The 20074-nt window shown below is 46.0% G+C and overlaps 1 protein-coding gene across 4 annotated transcripts in view; it reads right to left on the bottom strand.

Annotated features, from left to right (window-relative positions):
* Window positions 1-275: 275 nt before the first annotated feature.
* MAMLD1 (mastermind like domain containing 1) overlaps window positions 276-20074 on the bottom strand; it is an 81105-nt gene continuing 61306 nt past the window's right edge. For all 4 annotated transcript variants that reach the window (XM_057375351.1, XM_057375348.1, XM_057375349.1 and 1 more), the window contains 3 exons: window positions 4126-4272; window positions 2764-2845; window positions 276-2478 (listed from right to left, as the gene is read on the bottom strand). In XM_057375351.1, the coding sequence (XP_057231334.1) occupies window positions 1463-2478; window positions 2764-2845; window positions 4126-4272 (1245 nt within the window). In that variant the 3' untranslated portion in view covers window positions 276-1462. The remainder of the gene's footprint in view (window positions 2479-2763; window positions 2846-4125; window positions 4273-20074) is intronic.

The following is a 20074-nucleotide window of genomic DNA, read 5'->3' on the forward strand; positions in this document are numbered from 1 at the left end:
GCTATACAAAAAAAACCACCAAAAAAACCCAACAGAGATTAATTTCACATTCACCTATAATTACACTGGAAAAGGACAGCGGGCCTAAGCAATCTCACCTTAAAATAAAATTAAAGCCTGCCTAAACTCTCTGTCCAGCCTACTGCTTCTACCAACAGTAAACATGCATTTGTACATGTTATTAGATTGACGTTGTAGCATCCTGCACAAATCAAATTAATTCAAGTATTGCAGGTATGAAACATCGTAGCTGAAAAATGAGCACATAAAGGATATGCAATTTTCCCCTGGCAGTTTATTATGGTATGAAGAAAAAAACATTCTGTGCTTGAAGCTGACGTTATATTACAAATGTATTGCGAAGTATGACGTGACTATTAAAATATGATTACACAAAGTATGAACATTTTAAGAAGTTTACAGTACAGTGAATCTTTTATAAACAGACTCTTAAATATACAGAGGACAATAGTAGCTGACAGAAAAACATCAAAAATTAACTATTAATGTTTATAGACTTTTCCCCTGAAAAAAGTCTCACATTAAAACAGAAAATATGAAAAGCCTTAAAACCAGGAACAAATCACCTGTACACTACAAATATACATGGCCGAGGTGCACAAACCAGAGCTACCTTTTTGCTGAAGGGTTCAGTGGCCAGAGCCTGCGCAGTGCCTGCCCAGCACCTGCTGTCCAGTGTGGCCACCATGGGCCACGCCACGCTGAGCCTGTGACCCCGYGGCACTCAGGCATCAGCAGCTGGAAGGTCACAAGCACAAGCTCCCTGCAAGAGAGCACCGGCGCATTGTCAGAGTCACAACAACCCACTGGAGTGTATCAGGCTGAGAACACGCCTGGGATCTGGCAAAAGGACCTCTGCAAGCAGATCCCTSAATGCCCTGGGGGCCTGCATGGGACCTACATACCAGGTTCAGTCTGCAAGACTGAGTGTCAAGGGAATCAGCAGCTGCTTTTAGGGATTTTTTTTTAATGCAACTTTTCAATCTTTCTCTTGATATGGGAGAACAGATGCCACATTTGCTTTCTGCTTAGTCTGGTTGCAATGACACCCCTAGATCATGTGTTAAGTTATGTCAAAAACATAAGTATTTTATGCTGTAATACACAGTATTACTGAAACTAACAATATTATTTGCATATTTATAACAAGGTATAATGAAATCCCTATAATAAAACCAAAAGTTATGCTATAGATTTATTTACAAAGAGTCCAGCAAAGAAGTATAAATACTTCTACATTTAAGGTTTAGGAAAACATAATTTACAAAATATTCAAATATATACAGTCATCTGAAAAACTGCCAATATTAAACTTTGATGCAGGCRAAGAATTGGCTGAGTCTATTCCCTCTGTATCGAACGAGGCAGCGGCTTTCACGGGTTGTCTGTTCTGTTCAAAGCCATACGTGTGTTATTTACAACGAGGCTGCTTCTCTCCGAGCTAAACGTGTCCAGAGCTTTGAGCGTGCTGTCCCAAAATGTCATCTATCATTGTCAGATTGTTCAACCACTCTTCGTCGTTGCTGCTGCTGTTCTTCATGAGGGAGTCGAGGAAGTCGGTGTCGCTGCAGTTGGCGGGCATGATGGAATTGCTGTGCTGGGACACAAAGTCATACTGGGGCAGCTCGGCGGCGGTGCTCATCCTGCTGAAGGCGTCGGGCTGGCCRGTGGAAGGGTAGCTGGGCGGGCCGAGGCCCGGGGCAGGATTGAGGTGGTTAAAACTGGACACTCCTTGGGGCACCGATTTCATAACATTCATAGCTGGCAACGGTCCCCTGGTTAAATTGTGTCTCAAGTTCTGATTACTCATTGAGCTCAAGCCCTGGCCAGACTGTGCCATGCTCAGTTTCTGCATCTGCCTGACCTGGACGCCGGGAGCGATCTGATTCGGCGGCACCACAGCCTGCTGGGAGAATGTCTGACCCGGTGTGCTCGGCCGCACGCTCTGTTTGGAGAAGACCGTGTTCCCGGAGAACTGCTGCATGCTGGTATCCATTTGGCTTTGATTTGGCATTCTTGGCACAGTAGTCGGCGTCCACATCTGGGCAGATGAGTTGGGGTAGACAYTGGGGATTCGTGGCATGCTCGGCTGCCTCAAGTGTTGCTGTGTTGCAGAGTGATTTGCTAAGGAGCCAGAACTGAAGCCTCCCATGGGCATTCCCGGCCGCACAGTGGAGTGGCTGTGCACCGTTTGGCACCCCGAGTTCATGCCCAGTGAGCTCTGGCTTGGCCGCAGCGGGATGTTGAAGTCAGAATTGGGAGGGAAAATCCCCTGCTGCTTGCCAGGGTTGTGTGGGATCATCACCATSGTCCCGCTGCTCTGGCTGGCGCTGGCTGGGGCCATGCCAGAGCCCAAGGTGCTCTGCAGCATGGCTGGGTTTGACGGCAGCATGCGGTGGTTGGGAGGAGGAGCTGGGATCACCTGGTTGCAGTCAGCAGGAATGGGCTGCTGTACAGCTGTGGGCAAAGAGACACGTGAGCKGGTGAGCACAAATGCACCCTGGAAACATGGCAGAACCTTTAAAAACTGCTGCTCTGTCTCTCTTTCATGTCACAGGGGCCTTTCTTTTGTGTTCTTCCTAACGGAGTCATAATGGAGCCATAACGAAATGGGGGAATCTCACAATATGCGATAAAATGCAAAATGCTTTTAATTCAGGGAAGAGAATCATTAAGYGTCTCTATTTAACCAGACACCAGGCCCTGGAACCTAAAGGATTTTCATAGCATTTTCTTCCTTACCTTGAAACTGGTTTATCTGTTGAGCTGCAAACAAACTCCTCTGTTCAGATGTTACTCCCAGCATGTTTTGCCTCTGCTTTTCCTGAAAAACAAGGGGAATAACAGTCAAGTTGCAGGCTCATGACAAGCAAAAGAGCAGCAGACACTTGAAGTGTAGCCACTGTCATCATTAACCTCTTCCCTACACACTCTACCCCCCTTCTCTGATGAAACTCGGCCCAGACAGTTCATTTCAGACAGAATCTTGATTGCTCACATTCCCCTTCTTGCAAAGGTGTCCTGATGCTAGCCCAGCACTGGGAAGTGCAACCTGCAGCACACACTGTGCAGGTAGTCAAAGGGGAGCTGGACACAGAGACTCGTGTGCTCACAGCTTATGAGTGAAGTGTGCTGCAGCTGGAGGCTCTGCCCATGTGCACCATCCCCTTGTGTGCTGSTTGCTGCTTCCAACCAGGATACGGGGGCCAGGGACCTGTGCAGGATGCAGCAGGTGCTCCCTAAGCAAAGCACTGCTGGGTCACTGCAGGTGACCTGATTTGAATTTCCCCCCATTTAGCCCCAGAACCCACCAYGGCACTCACATCCCTGCTGTGGGCAGCAGCTGTGACCTGGGGAGCTCTCTGGGGATGGTGGAAGCTGAGGGCTGGCTCCTCCTGTGTTAGAGTGGCTCAGAAAAAGCTGAAGCCAAGTGATGGCAGGGAGGCAGAGTTGGATTTGAAAGGGAGTTTGGTCAATGAGCAGAGCAGGACTTTGTTGAGGGTTTTAACGAGCTACTTCTTATCTCATTTCCCATCCACAGAAATGAGCCTCCTTGACCCAAATCCAGCAGCACRTTAAGAACGTCAGAGGCACATGGTCAGAGCTGACTAACCCAATTCATCTGTGGCATTTCTCCATCCCAGCTTCCTCACACAGCCTTACAAACCTCTGACAGGGGCTTTTGTTGCTAGAGAGACCAGTCAAGTCCTGGATAAACTGGAGTTTAACTAACATCTGCTCTGCTAAATCCCCAGGGAACCAGGGAGAAAGACAAGCATGGAGAACATCCCTCTGGGGCTGAGTCACTTTCCAAGCCTCTCTTCCCTCCCAGCTCTGTGGCTGACCAAAAATGATGTCAGGGATATGGAGGTGACCAAATCCTTCCCTTGCATATGAGGGGGCAGATCTGCACGCAGCTCTGGCAGAGCAGCACTCAGCCTTGGCCTCATCCTAGACTCACCACAGCCTTAGTCTGACTCAGCCTGGCAATTCCAGGGTCACTCCTTAGTGTTTGCTGACTGATGATTTCCTCATTCCWGTTAGTCCTGTCCTTCCCAGTGAGGTGGACAGCACAGCAACCCACAGAGGCATTCAGCATCGTACCTGCATCAGCTGCCGTTTGATTATTTGCTGCTTCAGTAACTGGTTCCTCATCGTGTACCCATTGACCGTGGCTGGTGCCGGCACGGAGCCACCGCTTGGGATGGAGCCCGGCTCCTGAAGTCTGGCAACAATTCCAGGATTTTGATCCTGCCAAGGAAGATGAAAAAAAGAAAATTAATCTCATCAGGGAGGTAACAACAGAAGCCCTTATCCTCTCTGCTGATGTCCTCTCTTTGGTCTTCAGCTGTCCCACGGCCAAAACACCTTTACGGACTCACATGGCCCTGTGTGTTAGTGAGGACAGTGAGAGGTGGGGGCCTGCTCTGATTTCTGAGGATAAGCACAAGAAGAAGTGAGAGAAACAGRAGGTTAATCCAAAATTCCTTGTGAGTAGCCCAAGGCCACGGGGACCAATTCACCACCACTGCTGCAGCCACAGRGCTGCCTGGCTGGCAGAAGGGAGGTGAGTAAAGCATCACATTTCTCACCACTTCTCCAACTGTTACACTGGGAGACAGACTGAAAGGAAAGTTGCATCAGGGTAGGATTTGGCATGTGAATGTAAAGTCTAGAGGAAAAGAGCAAACTAAAGGCAAAAGAGTAAAAAAGGTGCTACCAAACCAGGGACCCAGAGAGATAAGGAAGATGTGGGCTGGAATTGAAGTGGTTCTTGTGGGTTTCATGATCGSATGAACAAGAAGAGGTCATTGTGTAAGGAGAGAAGAACATGCAAAATGCAGGSCCAGGTCATGCCTGGGCACAAATCAGTAAYAAATGCAGTGGGCCCTGCTCCTGCCTGGCACAAACCAGCCTCGCTCTAAATCCTCAGTGAAAGATCCAAATTGACTTTGACAGCTGAGGCCTTGCCTCCAAAGAAAGAAYATGGTGTGGAGAAGGGAAAAAAAAWTYMMCMRRAMMWKGKKRARRMMMMRMCCMAAAWKGRAAAARRAWTTWAAAAAAATWATGAATTCTAAACATCTTAGGAGCTGGCAGGTATTCAGGGAAATACAAGAGAAAAATGAGGGAAGAAGTCAAGGCCTCGCTGAGGACAAGATCCTGTGAGTGCTGTACCCAGGAACAGCAGCACCAGCGTATTCCCCGTTCTCCATTTTCACATCCAGCTTCTACATTATTTATGATGTTTTGTTATTATTGGCAGGGAGAAGTATGTATATTATATCCAGCATCCTTAGCTGGGCCATGCTTCCTTTGTTTTCAGAATGGAAGCCCACATCCTTTGTTTGAGAATCAATGTTATCAGCAGATAAGCAAGAAGAAAATGGTTGTTGCCTTTTGACATCTGACAATTAGAAGCATGCTCAGATGGAGAAAACAGGATACGAGCCATGTTTCAGAGTGGCCAGAAGAAAGCCTTGGAAGGCATTTGTCATCAGGAAAGCTCTTCGAGCCTGGGGCACCTTTCCACAGAGGCTTCACCATGAGGAATCACCCAACTCCTTCCAAGGCATTCTTTGTAAGAGGGATTACCAAGAAGGTCACAGAAATTATTCATTTTTATGGTGCCTCCTTTTGTTGTAGCACTTTGGTCTATTATGCAAAAGCACAATTGATGAAATGTAAATGCCTGCTAGATAATTTACTAAAAGACACAAACCTGCAGCTCATCACTGCTCTCATTATCATTCCCATTCATGGGCAGTCTCATAAGACTAGATTTTATTACTGTGCTTTGCTTACAATGCTGCTGGACATCTCTCCTCCTCCCCCTTCCCTCCTACCCATTTTACTCCCTCTCTCCCACAGAAAAAGAGGAGGGGAGGAAAAAGTAAATATGATTTACTACAGATGTAAATATGAAAGTTCATGTAAAGCTGGCACTCTGCTTTCATGTCAGACAGGATTCTGCAGCCACAGTTAAGCTTTGAATAATGCAGAATGCCTCTGGGGGAATATTTGAAAGTGGAGGGATTCAGTTTGTGTACTCTGCACATGAAAGACGCTGAAATGTTCATACCACCAAAATCCCTGCCATCTATCCAATTTCCTCCMAACTTGTCTTGTGGCGTGCAGAGGKTCTGTGCTTACTGAAGCAAAGGAGTTTAGTGCAAGGACAATCATTCTGATGTCTTGCTCTGGGCTATTGCATTAACAAGTCATAACATTAAYGTCTCTTTTCCTAATCATGTCCACCTCATTCTAATTTCTCCTAAACATCATCAAGAAAATAATGTTGATTTTTCCATATTATTAATGGTAAAGAAGTGTAAATCACATTACTAATTGCAGCTCTTGTGCTGTGGCGGTACAACAGCTTAATTATATGGGATTTTCTGCAGGCACCCTATAGCAATAACGACAATCAGCAAAGTTCATTTGCAAATACGCAGAATGGGTTGCTGAGTTTTTCAGAGCAAAGTTGTATAACACTTAATTAGCCAGTAAAGAAACAATCTAGTGATATGCAGTTTGCTTTTGGGGAAATTAGGACAAAATAGCATAGATGAGAAGCCAAGGAATGAATTTGAAATCTTGACTTCTACAAGTTCACATTTAGGTTAAGACAAAAAAGGAAAAGGAAAAAGTTCTCTCTTTTCACCACTAGTGGGAACTACTGTATTCCTGTACAATAAAAAATAACCACTTGCACGTCATGACTAAGAATAGCTCTGGTGTAGTCTAAAGGACACTGCAATCTGTACCAAAGGTTAATGAACTTTAAACATTTTTCCTTTTCATCACTTCCCAAGAAAAATCACTTTCCTTCCCATAGTAAAACCAAGCCAAACCAGMCTTAATCTTAACTCGTCTGCAGTTTGGATTTATCCCATTATAAATCCAGTTACACAGCAAAGAGAGGCAGATTCTGGTGCCAAAGCTGGGAATGTTGGAAGTGGGTGTTCCCACCCAAGGGGCCGTGTGGCTGAGCTGTACAGCAACACTGGAGGGTGCAGAGGGCTATGGGAGGTTCTGACTCTCTGACTCATAAAAAAGCCCAAACCATTTGCATGTAGGTATCAGGGTTTGTTTTTTATTTTTCATTTCTCCCTCTTAAAACTCCTATTAAAATGGGCAGAATTCCTAACTAAATGGCACACCACATGAGCTGGAACTGGAGGTATCAGGGTTTGTTTTTTATTTTTCATTTTCCCCTCTTAAAACTCCTATTAAAATGGGCAGAATTCCTAACTAAATGGCACACCACACAGAGCTGGAACTGGAGAGTGTGTTTGAGAACACTCCCGATGCCAGGCAAAGTGTCACACAGCAGGTCCAGAGCTCCTGCAGCCCTCTCTGGGCTTCCCAGGGGGGCAATTTCTGCTCAGAAAGGCATTGGGATAACTACCCAATTCTCACTTGGTATCTCCTGTGCTAGTTTTGAGAGCAGGGAGAAAAGAGTCAGGCTCCAGGCTCGCAGGAATGTGTAGTGCTTGTGTCACTACTGCCCAGGCCATTGCCCAGCCCATGGCACCAGTGCCCCGCAGCCGCCCAGACTGGGCATGATGGGCAAAGCTGCAGTCACTGCACCCCAACAGCATGGGTCTGCTCCAAGAAACTGYTCAACTGCTCAATGGAGAGTGTGCAAACGGTCCTGCTGAGCCCTGCCATGTACATTTAGGAATCTACACACTTCCAAAAATCCCCTGACAAGCTTGAGCCYCGTCATCTGACAGCATACAAGATGCACAACTTCTGCAAATGAGCATGAAGACAAATTGTTCTGTGTCAACGTGGTTGATAAACTTCAGTCCTCAGTACTTAGTTATATATCCAGTAATCACTTTGTGGCTTCACTTAAGCAAGAATGAGGAAATTTATGGGCCCTAATTCCTCTGAATCCTCATTAACAAACAGTCCAAAAAGAATTTAAAAGCAAGACTTTCTGAGGATCTGAACCAGAGCTGTAATCACTCTTTGGCAAGTATGTAAAAATCCCTCTAATCTTTAATAAAGAGCATTCATTGTTTTTTAGGACTATGTGAAAACACTAAATTCATTTATCATTATTAAACTTTCCCATCTGCTTTTACAGTGTAACTCCAAAGAATATAACAAAGAATTGTACATGTTAAATTGTATTGACTTAAGCCCAGAGCTATTGGAGATGTACAATTTATTTCAGTGAGGGCAGGAAGGGGACTGCAGGCTGCTAGACAGAGTCATTTGTCCAGTGCTGAAAAGACAGTTATCTGCACCAAAATGGCTCTCAGAAAGGCACATTTGCTTTATAAGAAATAAGCTGCCAGGTGAGACCATTCAGCATTATGTTAAAGACTCAGACAATAAAACTAAGTCATGAATTTCAATAGTTAACAGATGGACTAATTAGAGACTGAATTCTTTGTGGTTCTAACAGATAACCAGGTCACAGCAAGGTTACTGAGAGAGAGGCAGCAGCACTGCAAATTTCAGTAGATATTTGCAGAGTGAGGAAGAGCTGCACTTCCTAACCGAAAGCATTAACAGTAATGGAGGAACAGAAACGTGGCTAATTAAAAATACTTCTAGTACCTGCATTTAAAAAGTTTATTCCATTTCAAAAGATGCTGCTGATTTGAGAAATATTCCCKCCACTTCCAATGGGGCATCCTGCTGAATCCAGTGATTTCAGAGTTTGAACCAGAGGGCTGTTGAGATGATCCACAGCATAAAAATAAAAGACTAAAGGAAATGGGGCACCCAGGGTGGATGTTTGTTCTTAGTAYGAGAGTGGGACAAACTGCTTTTTCCACTAGCTTTGGGGCTTTTTTGGCAACCAGAGGTAACTTRGTTTGAAAGATTTACCATGATATAACATAGTAAACAAGAAACACAACCAGAAAACCACGGCTGCAGCACTTGAGTAGAGCCACTCCYGACCTGCTCCAAGGCCCTGGCTCCTGGGCTGGGCAGCTCCCRGCAGGGACAGCTATTCCCTAGGGTGGGGTGAAGTTTCACGAAGCAAGTTTTGGTCTGTATTTTAAGAACATCTGTTGTGTACAKGGAGTTTCTGTACTCTGCTGAGAAAATGCAAATACTAGTTTCAAACTAATGCCCCTGTGTTTCCCTGCACTCCCACCCTCCCCTGATGCACCCTCTCCCACCCAGGAGTTGTGCTGTGTCTCCTTGGTGGGGACTGCATGTTTGGGCAGCTCTTCCCTCTGAAACCCAGGGCTGAGACTCCTGGGCACAACCACACCACAAATACTACAGACTAAGCAATTAAAACACCGACAGCATTAAAGCTGTCTCACCAACTTCATGGTTTATGAAGTTTCATGATTTAGAATTACAGAGAAGCCACACAGAGTCCCGACATGCAGTGACCTTGTGCAACCCCACAGGAAACCTCGATGCCACCTTTACAGAGAAGGCTCACAGCCTCCACAGCTGCTAATGCACTTAGGCACTACCACAGTGAATCACTGACCAATGCATACAAATCAAGCAAACAAAATGCAGGGACAGGTTTGTCAGAAGGATGGTGTCAGCACAGTCAAGAGTGTGATGTCTGTGAGATGCCACCGTCATTGGCTTCACGCAGAAGTCAGGAGTTACCTGTGTTTCTTGCCTCAGCTTCTCACCTTTAACAAAACCCTCCATCTGCTTTTTGAAGTTTTCTGTCTTTTTTCCTCCTCTATTCTGCTCACAATTCAGAGATGCTCTTCAAGATAAAACAGCCTTTCAGTTCAGAAACGTTCCAAAGCTGTTTGTTTGCGTGTTTGCTTTAGCACAATGTATGAACATTGATAAAACAAACTGTGCAGTTCAGCAGATCTGGGGTTTTTTTACCCATCTTTCACCCATTTACTTGATACACAAGCATGTGAAATACTGCCAGACTCAAGTTTCTAAGCTTATCTTGGGGGCTGTCAGTCAGGAAAAGGCTTTGTCTGAAGACTGTAAGTGATCAGTGGGGATATGGTTTTGTTAAAAAAATTTCTTTTTTCTTTCTTTTCATACAGCATGAGCATGTACAGCTTCCTTGAAAGGCAGTCCTTCCTTGCTAGGAGCAGTGACATGATCACCACACCTGGCTAGCAATTTCATCAGGATCTCCTTCCTGCCTTCAAGCAAAGSAGATGAAACACTCATTTACCTATAGCTCTTCTTATACTTCAAGCKGTTCAAAACAAAACAAAATCCAATCAAAGTATCCAAAATGCTTTTTAAAATGCACCCACAATTGTAATAAGATGAAAACTGACTCTAGTTCCCCTCTTAGAGAAAAGTTACTCAAATTAGATAAAGCTTTTGTGCACAGATACCAATATTTTCCRAGCTGGTTTCACCCATCAAAACATGTCGTTGAAGAGCAACAGAAAGACAGAAAACCCAGCGTGAATTATTGCAACAGTGGTTTTTCTCTTAGATGAAAATGCATCCTCTAGCAGGTCTGTGGAAATCAAGCTGAGATGCTGTAACCAGCAAGTGTAGCTACGAGGAACGTGGGAAACAGCCAAAAGTCTGGGACAACATGGATGAAGAGTTGGTGTGGAACAGACACAGAACAATCCTCCCAGGGACTGTGGTGCCTGCACAGAGGCACAATCAACATTCCARCACCACCAGCTCCCTTGAAAACACATCCTTTGGCCCAGAAGAACTCCCAGGCCAGGGATGAAAGTAGCCAGGAGATCAGCTTTGATCCTCCATGCTGAGTGCAAGGAAAGCCTTTCAGTCAGACTGGAGACCCACAGAGGCTCTGCCAGGCCCCCGATGGCAGTGGGACCTGAGTGCCTGCAGTGTTCACACACTTTTCTTCCACCTGAGAGCAGAACTCTGGGTCAGACTCATTCATCCCCACCAYTCCTTAACAGAAACTGTGTCTGTTATTGTTTTTCTGTGTAGACACCCAAAGATGCAGAGATGGATGTTTTGTACCTCTCTGTGTAACATATAGTTAGGATCCAAGATTGAATTCTCTGCACAGAACAAAATATTTATATTTTGCTTGTACAGCTGCCGTGATTCTCCAACCCTTGACACCACACTCTTGTTCCCACGGAGGGCAGCTTGCCTATAAATTGAATGAGATAATCTAAAACTGTATTTATCTCACCCAATTTCAGCTGGTAGTCCTTCTGCCTGTCTCTACAAGGTTGTGCTAGCTGCGATGACAAACTACAACATCTCATATCTATAAAGTGGTTAGACTCAAGCAATCCTTGTGTTATGTCAAATCATGCTCTCAGAGATGTCAATGAGATTCCAAAGGAGTCAAATCAGCTCAACACCCAGCAGAAGCTGCTACAGGGAAATGTAATGTCTGGCTAGTGAATTTATGTATTAGGGAGAGCAGAAGGGATCTGATAAAAGAAATACTGAATATTTCACACTAACAAAGTGAAAGTCAGAAAATCTCRACCTAATGGGATAAATCAGTTCTCTACCTGCCCATTTCTGAAAAGCTCCATGAACTGCAGTGAGGTTGTCTGGATCACTGAGATTTTGAAAATCCTCTGCTTTCTCCAAGTTAACATTTCCATTAATTTATTTTTCCTTTTAGTGCAAAGGATCAATCTGCAGAGGCAGATGCCCAAGACTTAYTCACTTTCTATAGTAGTTGGCTGCCTAAACACTTCTGAGAAGCCTTTTGCATGAAAACCTCCCCACATGCAAAACCCAACAGATTTACTCCTGATTTCCCATTAAGAGCACAAACAAAGTGTGCTCTGGCAAAAAGTATCACATCACTTTTTCAGTATTAAACTTGTCACAGCCTTACTCTTTCCTAACAGATGAAACTAGTCCAACACCTAAAAAGGGTTTCATCAAATCCTCTGCCCAGTCATGTGTCAAAATTCACCACCATGACTTACAAAACAAAACACAGTGATCAATAATATGCTAAAATAATGGATACAAAGAAGGCTGTAACTATGTAGTCCTCATGATGAAATTTTTAAACCCAAGATATTGACATGTTAAAAAGAAAAATGTATTAAGGTGACCTTGAGTATGGGGAACAAGGAGCGATTCCATTATGTTTTTAAATGGAAATTATTATTAAAACACCCGAAGCTGAACTGYTGTAACCAAGTCAACTCAATCTCCCCTTAAAAAATCCCTTTTCCCCCCTTCCATTCAGATTGTATTTACAAACTGTAGATGTCTCATTTTTTTCTTGTGTCATTTCATTATTACAGAGTTGAGATCACTAGCCATCTGCAGCTTCATTTCATCAAGCTCTGATTTGTCCTTGGAGCAAGGTCATGCGGGACAAGAACATAAAATGCTGCTTTCCTCAACTGACAGTTCTTTATGCCTTCCTGTAAATACTCCTTACTAATTTTAAATAATTTTACCACTTCATACTCCCCCTCATACACACTGAAAAGGCTGATATACACACATACTATTAAGGATCKTGTCATTTAACCACTGCATGTCATATTAGAAGCAATTAATGGTATTTATTTGCTGATAACACAGGCATTTCGAACTCCAGCTCAAGAATCCCTGGTAGCTTCATGTGACTTGCAGGATATTAGCTATGGGTCAGAAGTTGGGATCCCCCCATTCAGCATTAGCATATGCTTGGAGCGACTCTGCTTTCTGTCAAGCAGAAAAAAAAAAATGCATTCAGTGCGCAAAAATTACCAGCTGCTATAATACCCTATGGTGGGTGAGTGATAATACAACATCACTAGGTGTGTGTGGGTTCATTCATCGAAACCAACAGACCGGCAAAGAAAGATTTTGAGGCGCATCRCACAACATTCCAAGCTAAAACCAAAGAAAACGGAACACGGAATTTCTACTCAGATCAGATCTGATGTGCCATAAATTCTGGAGCATCTTCTCCGAGGAGAGACTGCTATTCTGGATTACAGCAAAAACCAAACTGAGAAAACAAAACAAACAAAAAAATGAGGGCATATTAAACTGAGAATTTAAAACCACCAAAAAGAAGCACGGAATAACTGAGTGTCTGAGAATAATCAGCATTAGCTCTGGGGGTCAGTCTCACCCCCCATCTCTGCCTGCAGATGTTGTCAGTGGCAGACTGAAGGTCCTGGCTCTAATCTCCAACACAAGGTGCCTATCTTTTGGCACCKGGAAAATGCATTGCTGGGTGGATGTGGTGGGTTCTGAGATATGCTCTGCTGTACCCAGCCATCTGTCTCAGCAATGACCACGTGAGAGCTTTTACCTGGGTGTCTCTCACAGCCTCAGCAGTCCCACTCATGAACAATGCCTGTGCTGGAGCTCTGTTTGCAAACACCCCTGGCTCTGTGCTGTGCATTCAAGACCCTGAGGAGTTCAGCTGCACAAGCAAGTGTTCCTCTGGACACACAGTGAGGGTGAGCTCAGGAGACTGTGAGCAYGCACTTTGTCAGAAGGAGAAGTGGAAGCTGGGATCAGAAGAGGTGAACTCCCAAGCCTCTAAAGGAGATGATCTTGAAGAGTGAGTTTGTTTCCTTATTGAGTCAGAGGGCAAAAGCCGTTCCTATGGACTCGGGTCACATGGCCAGGCCCAGTTTCCAGTTCCGTCATACAGAGATTCTTCACGTGACTATGGGCAAACAACGTCACTGCCCCCTGTGTCTCAGTTCCCTCCAAAAGAAATTAAATTTCCTCMCAGAAAAGGGTAATGAGGGAAATTTCCTGAGGCAATGTGGGGGTTTGCRTCCTAAGTCTCCTGAACTGGTGCCTCTCCCATGCCCTGGGGTCATGACCGCACAGACYGGGCAGAGCTGCTTTCCTTGCTGCTCATCGGGGAGAGACGGAAGAGTTTTTGTGCTTCTCTCCACATACAAGTCTTGTCATATTCTCTCTGTATCCCTYCTCCAGGTCTGGCCACAGCTGGCTACACCTCAGAACATCACTAAATGACACTGAGTTGTAATGGTCCCCCAGGGCCTCTAACCTACCCAGGGGCGTGCAGCACGTCCGTGTGTCCGGAATGCACACACCCCATGATCCCATGACTTGACTCTTTAGCCCTCAAAAAACACTGCTGGAACAGCTACAGACATTTCAGCACCTGGAGAATCCCTCAGTGCCCAGCTGGGAGCTGTGTGAAGAGGGCTGGGTGCTAGGACAAGCCAGGCCTATCTTTTGTCCTTACAAAAACAAGAGGCTGGCTGAGTGTAGTTACAGTTACGTGTGAGAATCTTAGGCTCTTCCTGCAAGTCATGCTTGATATTTTATTGTGACAACTTTTACCAGAGGGAGAATGGTCCAGTTCCACTCCACATCCCTGTGTTTGCCCTGTTCATCTCCATTATATGTCCTTCTCCATCATTTACATGGCAGGAGATGTTTTTCATTCAAAGTTTATCCATGATGAGAAAACCTTCCAAGTGCCTCCAAATACCATTTTCTCATGTCAGCCAACATTTCCCTGAAATTCAGTGGGATTTTGGTGTCTCTRTCACTTCAGGTAATGGGAGTCTAGGAAACACGTGCCTTTGAACATTTGGCCAGCCACACTTTTGCTGYAAGGAAAGAGGGAAGTGTACAAAAGAGGCTCAGAGGCTGGAGCYTGGCCACGCTCCTTGAGAGGCAGAGATGGTGCAGAGCACTCGCAAGTGTTTCTTCTGTGGAGACACTGCGTGTCAACAGTTAACTTCCCTTTGTTCCCATCCAAATGATTAAGGTTAGAAGCTTGCCTGGTGACATCACCAGAGTTTAAACATGCTGGATATGGTCCAGGGAGCCAAAGTTATTGCTGACCCCATGGTTACTGATCCGCTCTGCAAGTAGCTGATGTCTGCTCTCACTTTATGAATTATTTAATGGGTTAAAGATTGGTCAGATCTTCTTTATGCAATGYACAGCTATACATTGGGGCAGGAGGACGTAAACATACATTAACAAGGTTAAAGTCATATACTGTAACTACACTGTTTTCAGCTTGCAGCTTTATTGACTTAATCATGCCAGCACCGCAGCCAACAAATCATTAAATCCATTCCATTCTTCTGCTGGTTACCAACCACAAAAACAGAGGCAGGCAAACACRGAGCAAATCTGGGAGGGGGTGGGGAGGGCGGTGGGGTGCGGGGCCGAGGAGAACAGTGGGATCACTATGGAGTGACGCTGGCCTGTCACTGCCAGCACAAAGACGCCAAATCTGTCTTTATGGACTAAGTGGTTTCATGGTTTAAAGTGACACACTCATTTGTTCCTGTTTTGCAATGATTATAGAAAAGAAGAAGGGGGGGAGTGGGGAGAGGGAATAAAAAGCAAGCTGAGCATCTTCGTACTCCAACGAGGGGGTGTATGTGTGTGTATGTACATGTGTGTGTGTGCACATGTGTGTGTCTGTATGTATGTGTGTCTGTGTGTGTCTGTGCATGCTGTGCCTCCTCGCAGAGCCACAGACCTCGGCTGCAAACGCCCCCCAAGCCAGGGCAGAGGGGATCTGGGTGCTCGTGGCACCCCAGGGGTCTCAGGCTCTGTGCTGCACTCTCTGCTAAGCTGCTGCCAAACACAGACATGATTTAGAGTGCAGCATAAAAGCAAGGAGACATGGAGCATTAAATCAGTCCTTGCACTGCCCTCCAGGAGAAGCTCTGACCACAGCGAGCCATGAAAGAAATCTCTGCTCTCAGACTGAAGTAACAACTTCACTTGCAGAAAAAAGCTTTAATCTTTGGCCTGGCACTTAACTGTAACACTTCAGATCCCTGTTCAGATCCCTGTTCAGATCCCCCAGAAGCTCCCTGCAGTGTGGAGAATGCAGGTGCCCACTGCAGCCACCACATTACCAAAACACTGTTAGCTGAAGATGTCCAGGTTTGGAAGCGGAGCTGTCAGGTGATCAGGTTTGAACCTGTAAGGACTTTATTTGTCATTGCTGTTCCCATTTGTTTTCTGATGGAAATCATCTTCTCTATCACCAATGGCTTGGTGCCTGTCTAATGGAGCATCCTGTCATGACATGGGCCTGTGAGTTACAAGCAAGCTACAGAGTAAGAATTCAGCAGGAACTCTTGGAAACCTTCTGACACTGGGGTGTTTTGCTTCTTTTACTGATGCCTATTTGCAAGCTTCCCTCCAGTGCAAGAATATGARTAAGCTCCCCTGTCTGGGGAAGACTCAGTTACACCAGGAGAGATTCCGGGCCCATTTCTATTTGTTACGAAAAGAAGAAATGGCCAACAAACTCCCTTTGCTYCACCTTTCTGGGTACAAGCTGCTCAGAGCTCCCTGTGAGAATAACCCAGATTTTAGCATCCTGACAGTGCAGGGGCTTGGCAGATACATTTATATCTTGTCCTGAGATACACCACTCCAGACCATTTGAGCACCATCATTATTTGGTTTATAGCTGTTTTCTTTAGACCCAAACAAGTCTTACAGTTCGAGTTCCAGCCTTGCCTTTTTTTTTTGTTTACTAGTCTCCAGATCCCTATCACCCAGAGACAGCTCCTGGCTCCATATATTGCAAATAAACATATCATTACTTGGTGCAGGAGTCAGCCAGAATTCCTCTTGGAAAAGCCTCCAAGGAAGAGCTTGTCCCCCCGCCGCCTCTCACCCACGGTGTGGAGGCAGTGAACACCCATCAAAGGTGCTTCTTTCCACRCTGGAAAACCAAACAGAAACTGTAAATGATTTTCAAAAGTCAAAAGTCAGCTATTTAAGGTACCTGTGTGACTTTTGATTTAATAGACTTTTATATAGTGGATTATCACAGCTCCTGTTGCATCCACAGACTGGGAATAAAGGCACCTCCAGCAGGCAAGGGCCAAGCCTGGGTGTGTTTTCCAGGCTTCTCTCACTGCAGTCCACCCACCACATCTTGTAGGGGCAATTATGATGAGCTGAAGTTACTCACTGAGTATCTTTTCCTCCACTGGCCACAGGAGAAGTCTAAATGATGGCAGCAGAAAATGTAACCYGACCAGTCACAGAGGAAGTCTGACAAGGGAGAGCAATGAGCCCAGAGCTCAGAAGGCCCAAACCAGTGCTTACCCACCCAACTGTTCTGCTTTTTGCTGGGGTTCAGCAGCCCCAGCTCCACAGTTTGCTCTCAGCAGCCCCAGCTCTGCTGTACCCACCAGCTCTGCCTCCCTCCACTGAATCCCAGCTCCACAGCTCCCTGCCAGCCTGCACCCACCTCCACCGCTGTGTGCTCAGCCATTTGAGGGCTGCTGGGATGGACTCCCAGCCTGGAGAGCACCTTATCAGTGGCCTGTGCTTATCAGGAGAAGCCGGGAATGCAGGGGAGGCTCGGCAGCTGCAGCCATTAGCGACAAGCTGCTTCAAAGGGAAGTGACAGTGCTGCTGATGTTTAAGGAGCGACACACCCAGCCAGGAGTAACACACCAGTTGGGCTATTTATAATCCCTGATTCTCGACTCTTAAAATAGCACCGCTTTTATTTTTATATTTTTAGGCACACTTGTATGTTTAAGCAACTCCGTTCGCAGGCTCCACATCAAACACATCGCAGGCAGTGTCGGAAATGACACTCGGCCCTCCATGGCTCCCCACGGAAAGCAGAGTGAATTTCCCTCTCCCTGTGGCCCCTATCTCCTTGGCAAATGTGACTGGAGTCCCTAGGCCTGTTTCCATGTATTTTTACATACAGACTGCCTCTTCCAAAAGCACAAATCAGGGGCCATGCAGCCTCTGTMTGCAAACACCCAACCAAGGAGGATCAGAGGTGTTCCAGGCTGCTGTACAGGGCCACGCGTGTGCTGCTGTCATCAACAGGCACCACAGAGCCTCTGAAGGAGTTAATGGCTCCTGTAAGAAAGCAATCCTGATTGTTTGTGTTTTTCTTACAAAACAAAGGTCAATATACAGAACTAGTCAAACAAAGCAGGGCTGCAGGTCCGAAAGGAGTGCTCCCTCCGGCTGCAGCATGGCCCTAGCTATTTGTTCTCTGCTCCCTGGTGCCGCAATGTACCTTGGTTGGCATTTCTTAATGACTGGAGCATCCATGTGCTCTTTGTAGAACAATTATAAAATATTCAGGGCAGGAGAAAAAATTCCTTGCACAGCCCAGGCTCCAGCAGACTGCATAGGTGTCAAATGGTAAATCATCAGGTGTTTTGTTTTAATTGCAGTTATTTATACCCTGGAACTTGTTATTAACATAGGAAAAACAGAACCTATTGTTACMCATAATTAAAGAGACTATTAGGGGACTGCAAAAGGATGGACAGCCCCAGCCAGACCACCTGTCCTTTGGCAGTGGTGACTGTCATGGGGAGGAACATTAAATAGAGRCCCAATCTTCAGGTACTTGAGCCAAGAGGTTCAGAGAGGTGGTTCCAATATGTGAACCCAAATTTCTGCACTCAGTCTCACCCCTAGCACCCCTCTCCTGCCTCTGGGCAGGCACAAAGCAGGGGAGCTTTGAGGAGAGGGTACTGCAGGGAGCAAACCCATCCTTCCCTATCAACAAAGCCTTTCTGACCAAGGGGTGCACGGGTAAGACGCATCCTGGATTTGGCCTTGAGTTGCACAACTATCCTGTTAAAATTCAGGATTAACAGGTTATATTTTCATTTGCGAGATCACTATCTGCCCCAAGAAAGGTTTCCGATTTCACCAGCACTAATCAGGAGCCACAATGGATTTCCGGTCTCGGCAATGAGRCTCGAGAGCCTTTGTACCTTGTGGAGCCGGTTCCAATTCAAATCTAACTGGCAGAGCTATCGTAGCTGCATGTTGAACAGATTAGGGGAAAAATAAAGTCATTGCCATGCTACTGTAACTTATTTCTAAATCCATTTCTTACAGACACAAATCTCTCTGAGCACCAAAGCATCTCAGAGATGCACACTCCCTTTYSAGGAATGACACCCGCAGTCTCCAGYRGCCCTGAGCAATGATCCCCATTACAGTTCTCAGCCATAAAGAAATGTGCCAAAACCCTGCACTGGTGCCCACCTCAAGGTCTGGTTTARGCTGTTAAGGATATCATAAAAAATCAGCAGCAAACAGGTSCAGAATAAAGAGATTAGTGTGCCCYGACYGTGGGCTCAGCAGMMCTGCCCACTGRAAWGCCACCACCCCACAGGAGGTGCACCGGCCTGGGACAGGCAAGTCACTGATGCCACATTCATACCTGGATGGCCAAACAGACTCACAGGAGGGGCTGCCTTTGTGGACAGAGAGGGGAAAGGCTCACTGACAACTGGCTTTACCAGATGGGGAAATTAGGCCTGGCTTACAGTCTTTGTGTTCTCTCACTGCCTCCACCCCCCGGGACTGCGTGAGTCAGTGCAACTGGAGGGAAAATATATACTAAATTCTGCAAGTGCAGGAATTAAAGAGACATCTCCAAAGCTTGCCTGTGGCACTCAATACCAGCTGCAAAATTGGGTTAGCTTGACATTGCTGCTGGAGGTGAACAGAGCTGGGAAGGCTGGCTGAGGAGCGGGCGAGCAGAGCCCCTCTCTGCAGAGCAGGAGAGCACAGGGCTGCCCCCAGCCTCATYGCCCAGCACGGAAACACCTTGGAAATTTTTAAATCCGGGAGTGAGAGCAATTAAGAAAACCTGAACATGTTTCCTGAACAAACATGGCGTTCAGACAGGTTGGAATTATGAGATACATGCAAATCTGCAAGTCTGGCTGGAGCCAGTTTTTGAGGGCTGGAGAACTCTGTGAGTTCTCTAAGGTTCAAATGAGCTTTGCCTCGAATAGTCATGGCAACAATTTGGTGTCGAGGCTTTTCCATCACCAAACCAGCCCAGGCTGACAGTCACACTGCCCAGCAGGAAGCTTGGGAGAGCTCTTTAAAGGGTGGCAGCTCTGGAGAGCAAACCCCAAATGTCTTGTAAATCCTGCTGCAGGAGTGCCACACATTTGTCCGCTCGGACAGGATGCCAGGCCCTGCTGGCGATGACATTCTGCTGCCTCTCCCGACACAATGCCACCCAAGCCACCTGCCTGGCACTGCCCTGTCCTCTGTCCCAGCAGCTTTCACAGACCAGTGTACCAACTAGCCCAGGAAAAAAGCAACAAACCACCAGRTTACACCATTTTTTYCYTCAATACTYTTCTTTCTGCTCCCATTTGCTGCTGTATAAAGGCTGATA

This window comes from Malurus melanocephalus, unplaced genomic scaffold (assembly GCF_030028575.1).
Source record: "Malurus melanocephalus ecotype Western Australia unplaced genomic scaffold, MMel_1.1 scaffold_247, whole genome shotgun sequence".
NCBI lineage: Eukaryota > Metazoa > Chordata > Aves > Passeriformes > Maluridae > Malurus > Malurus melanocephalus.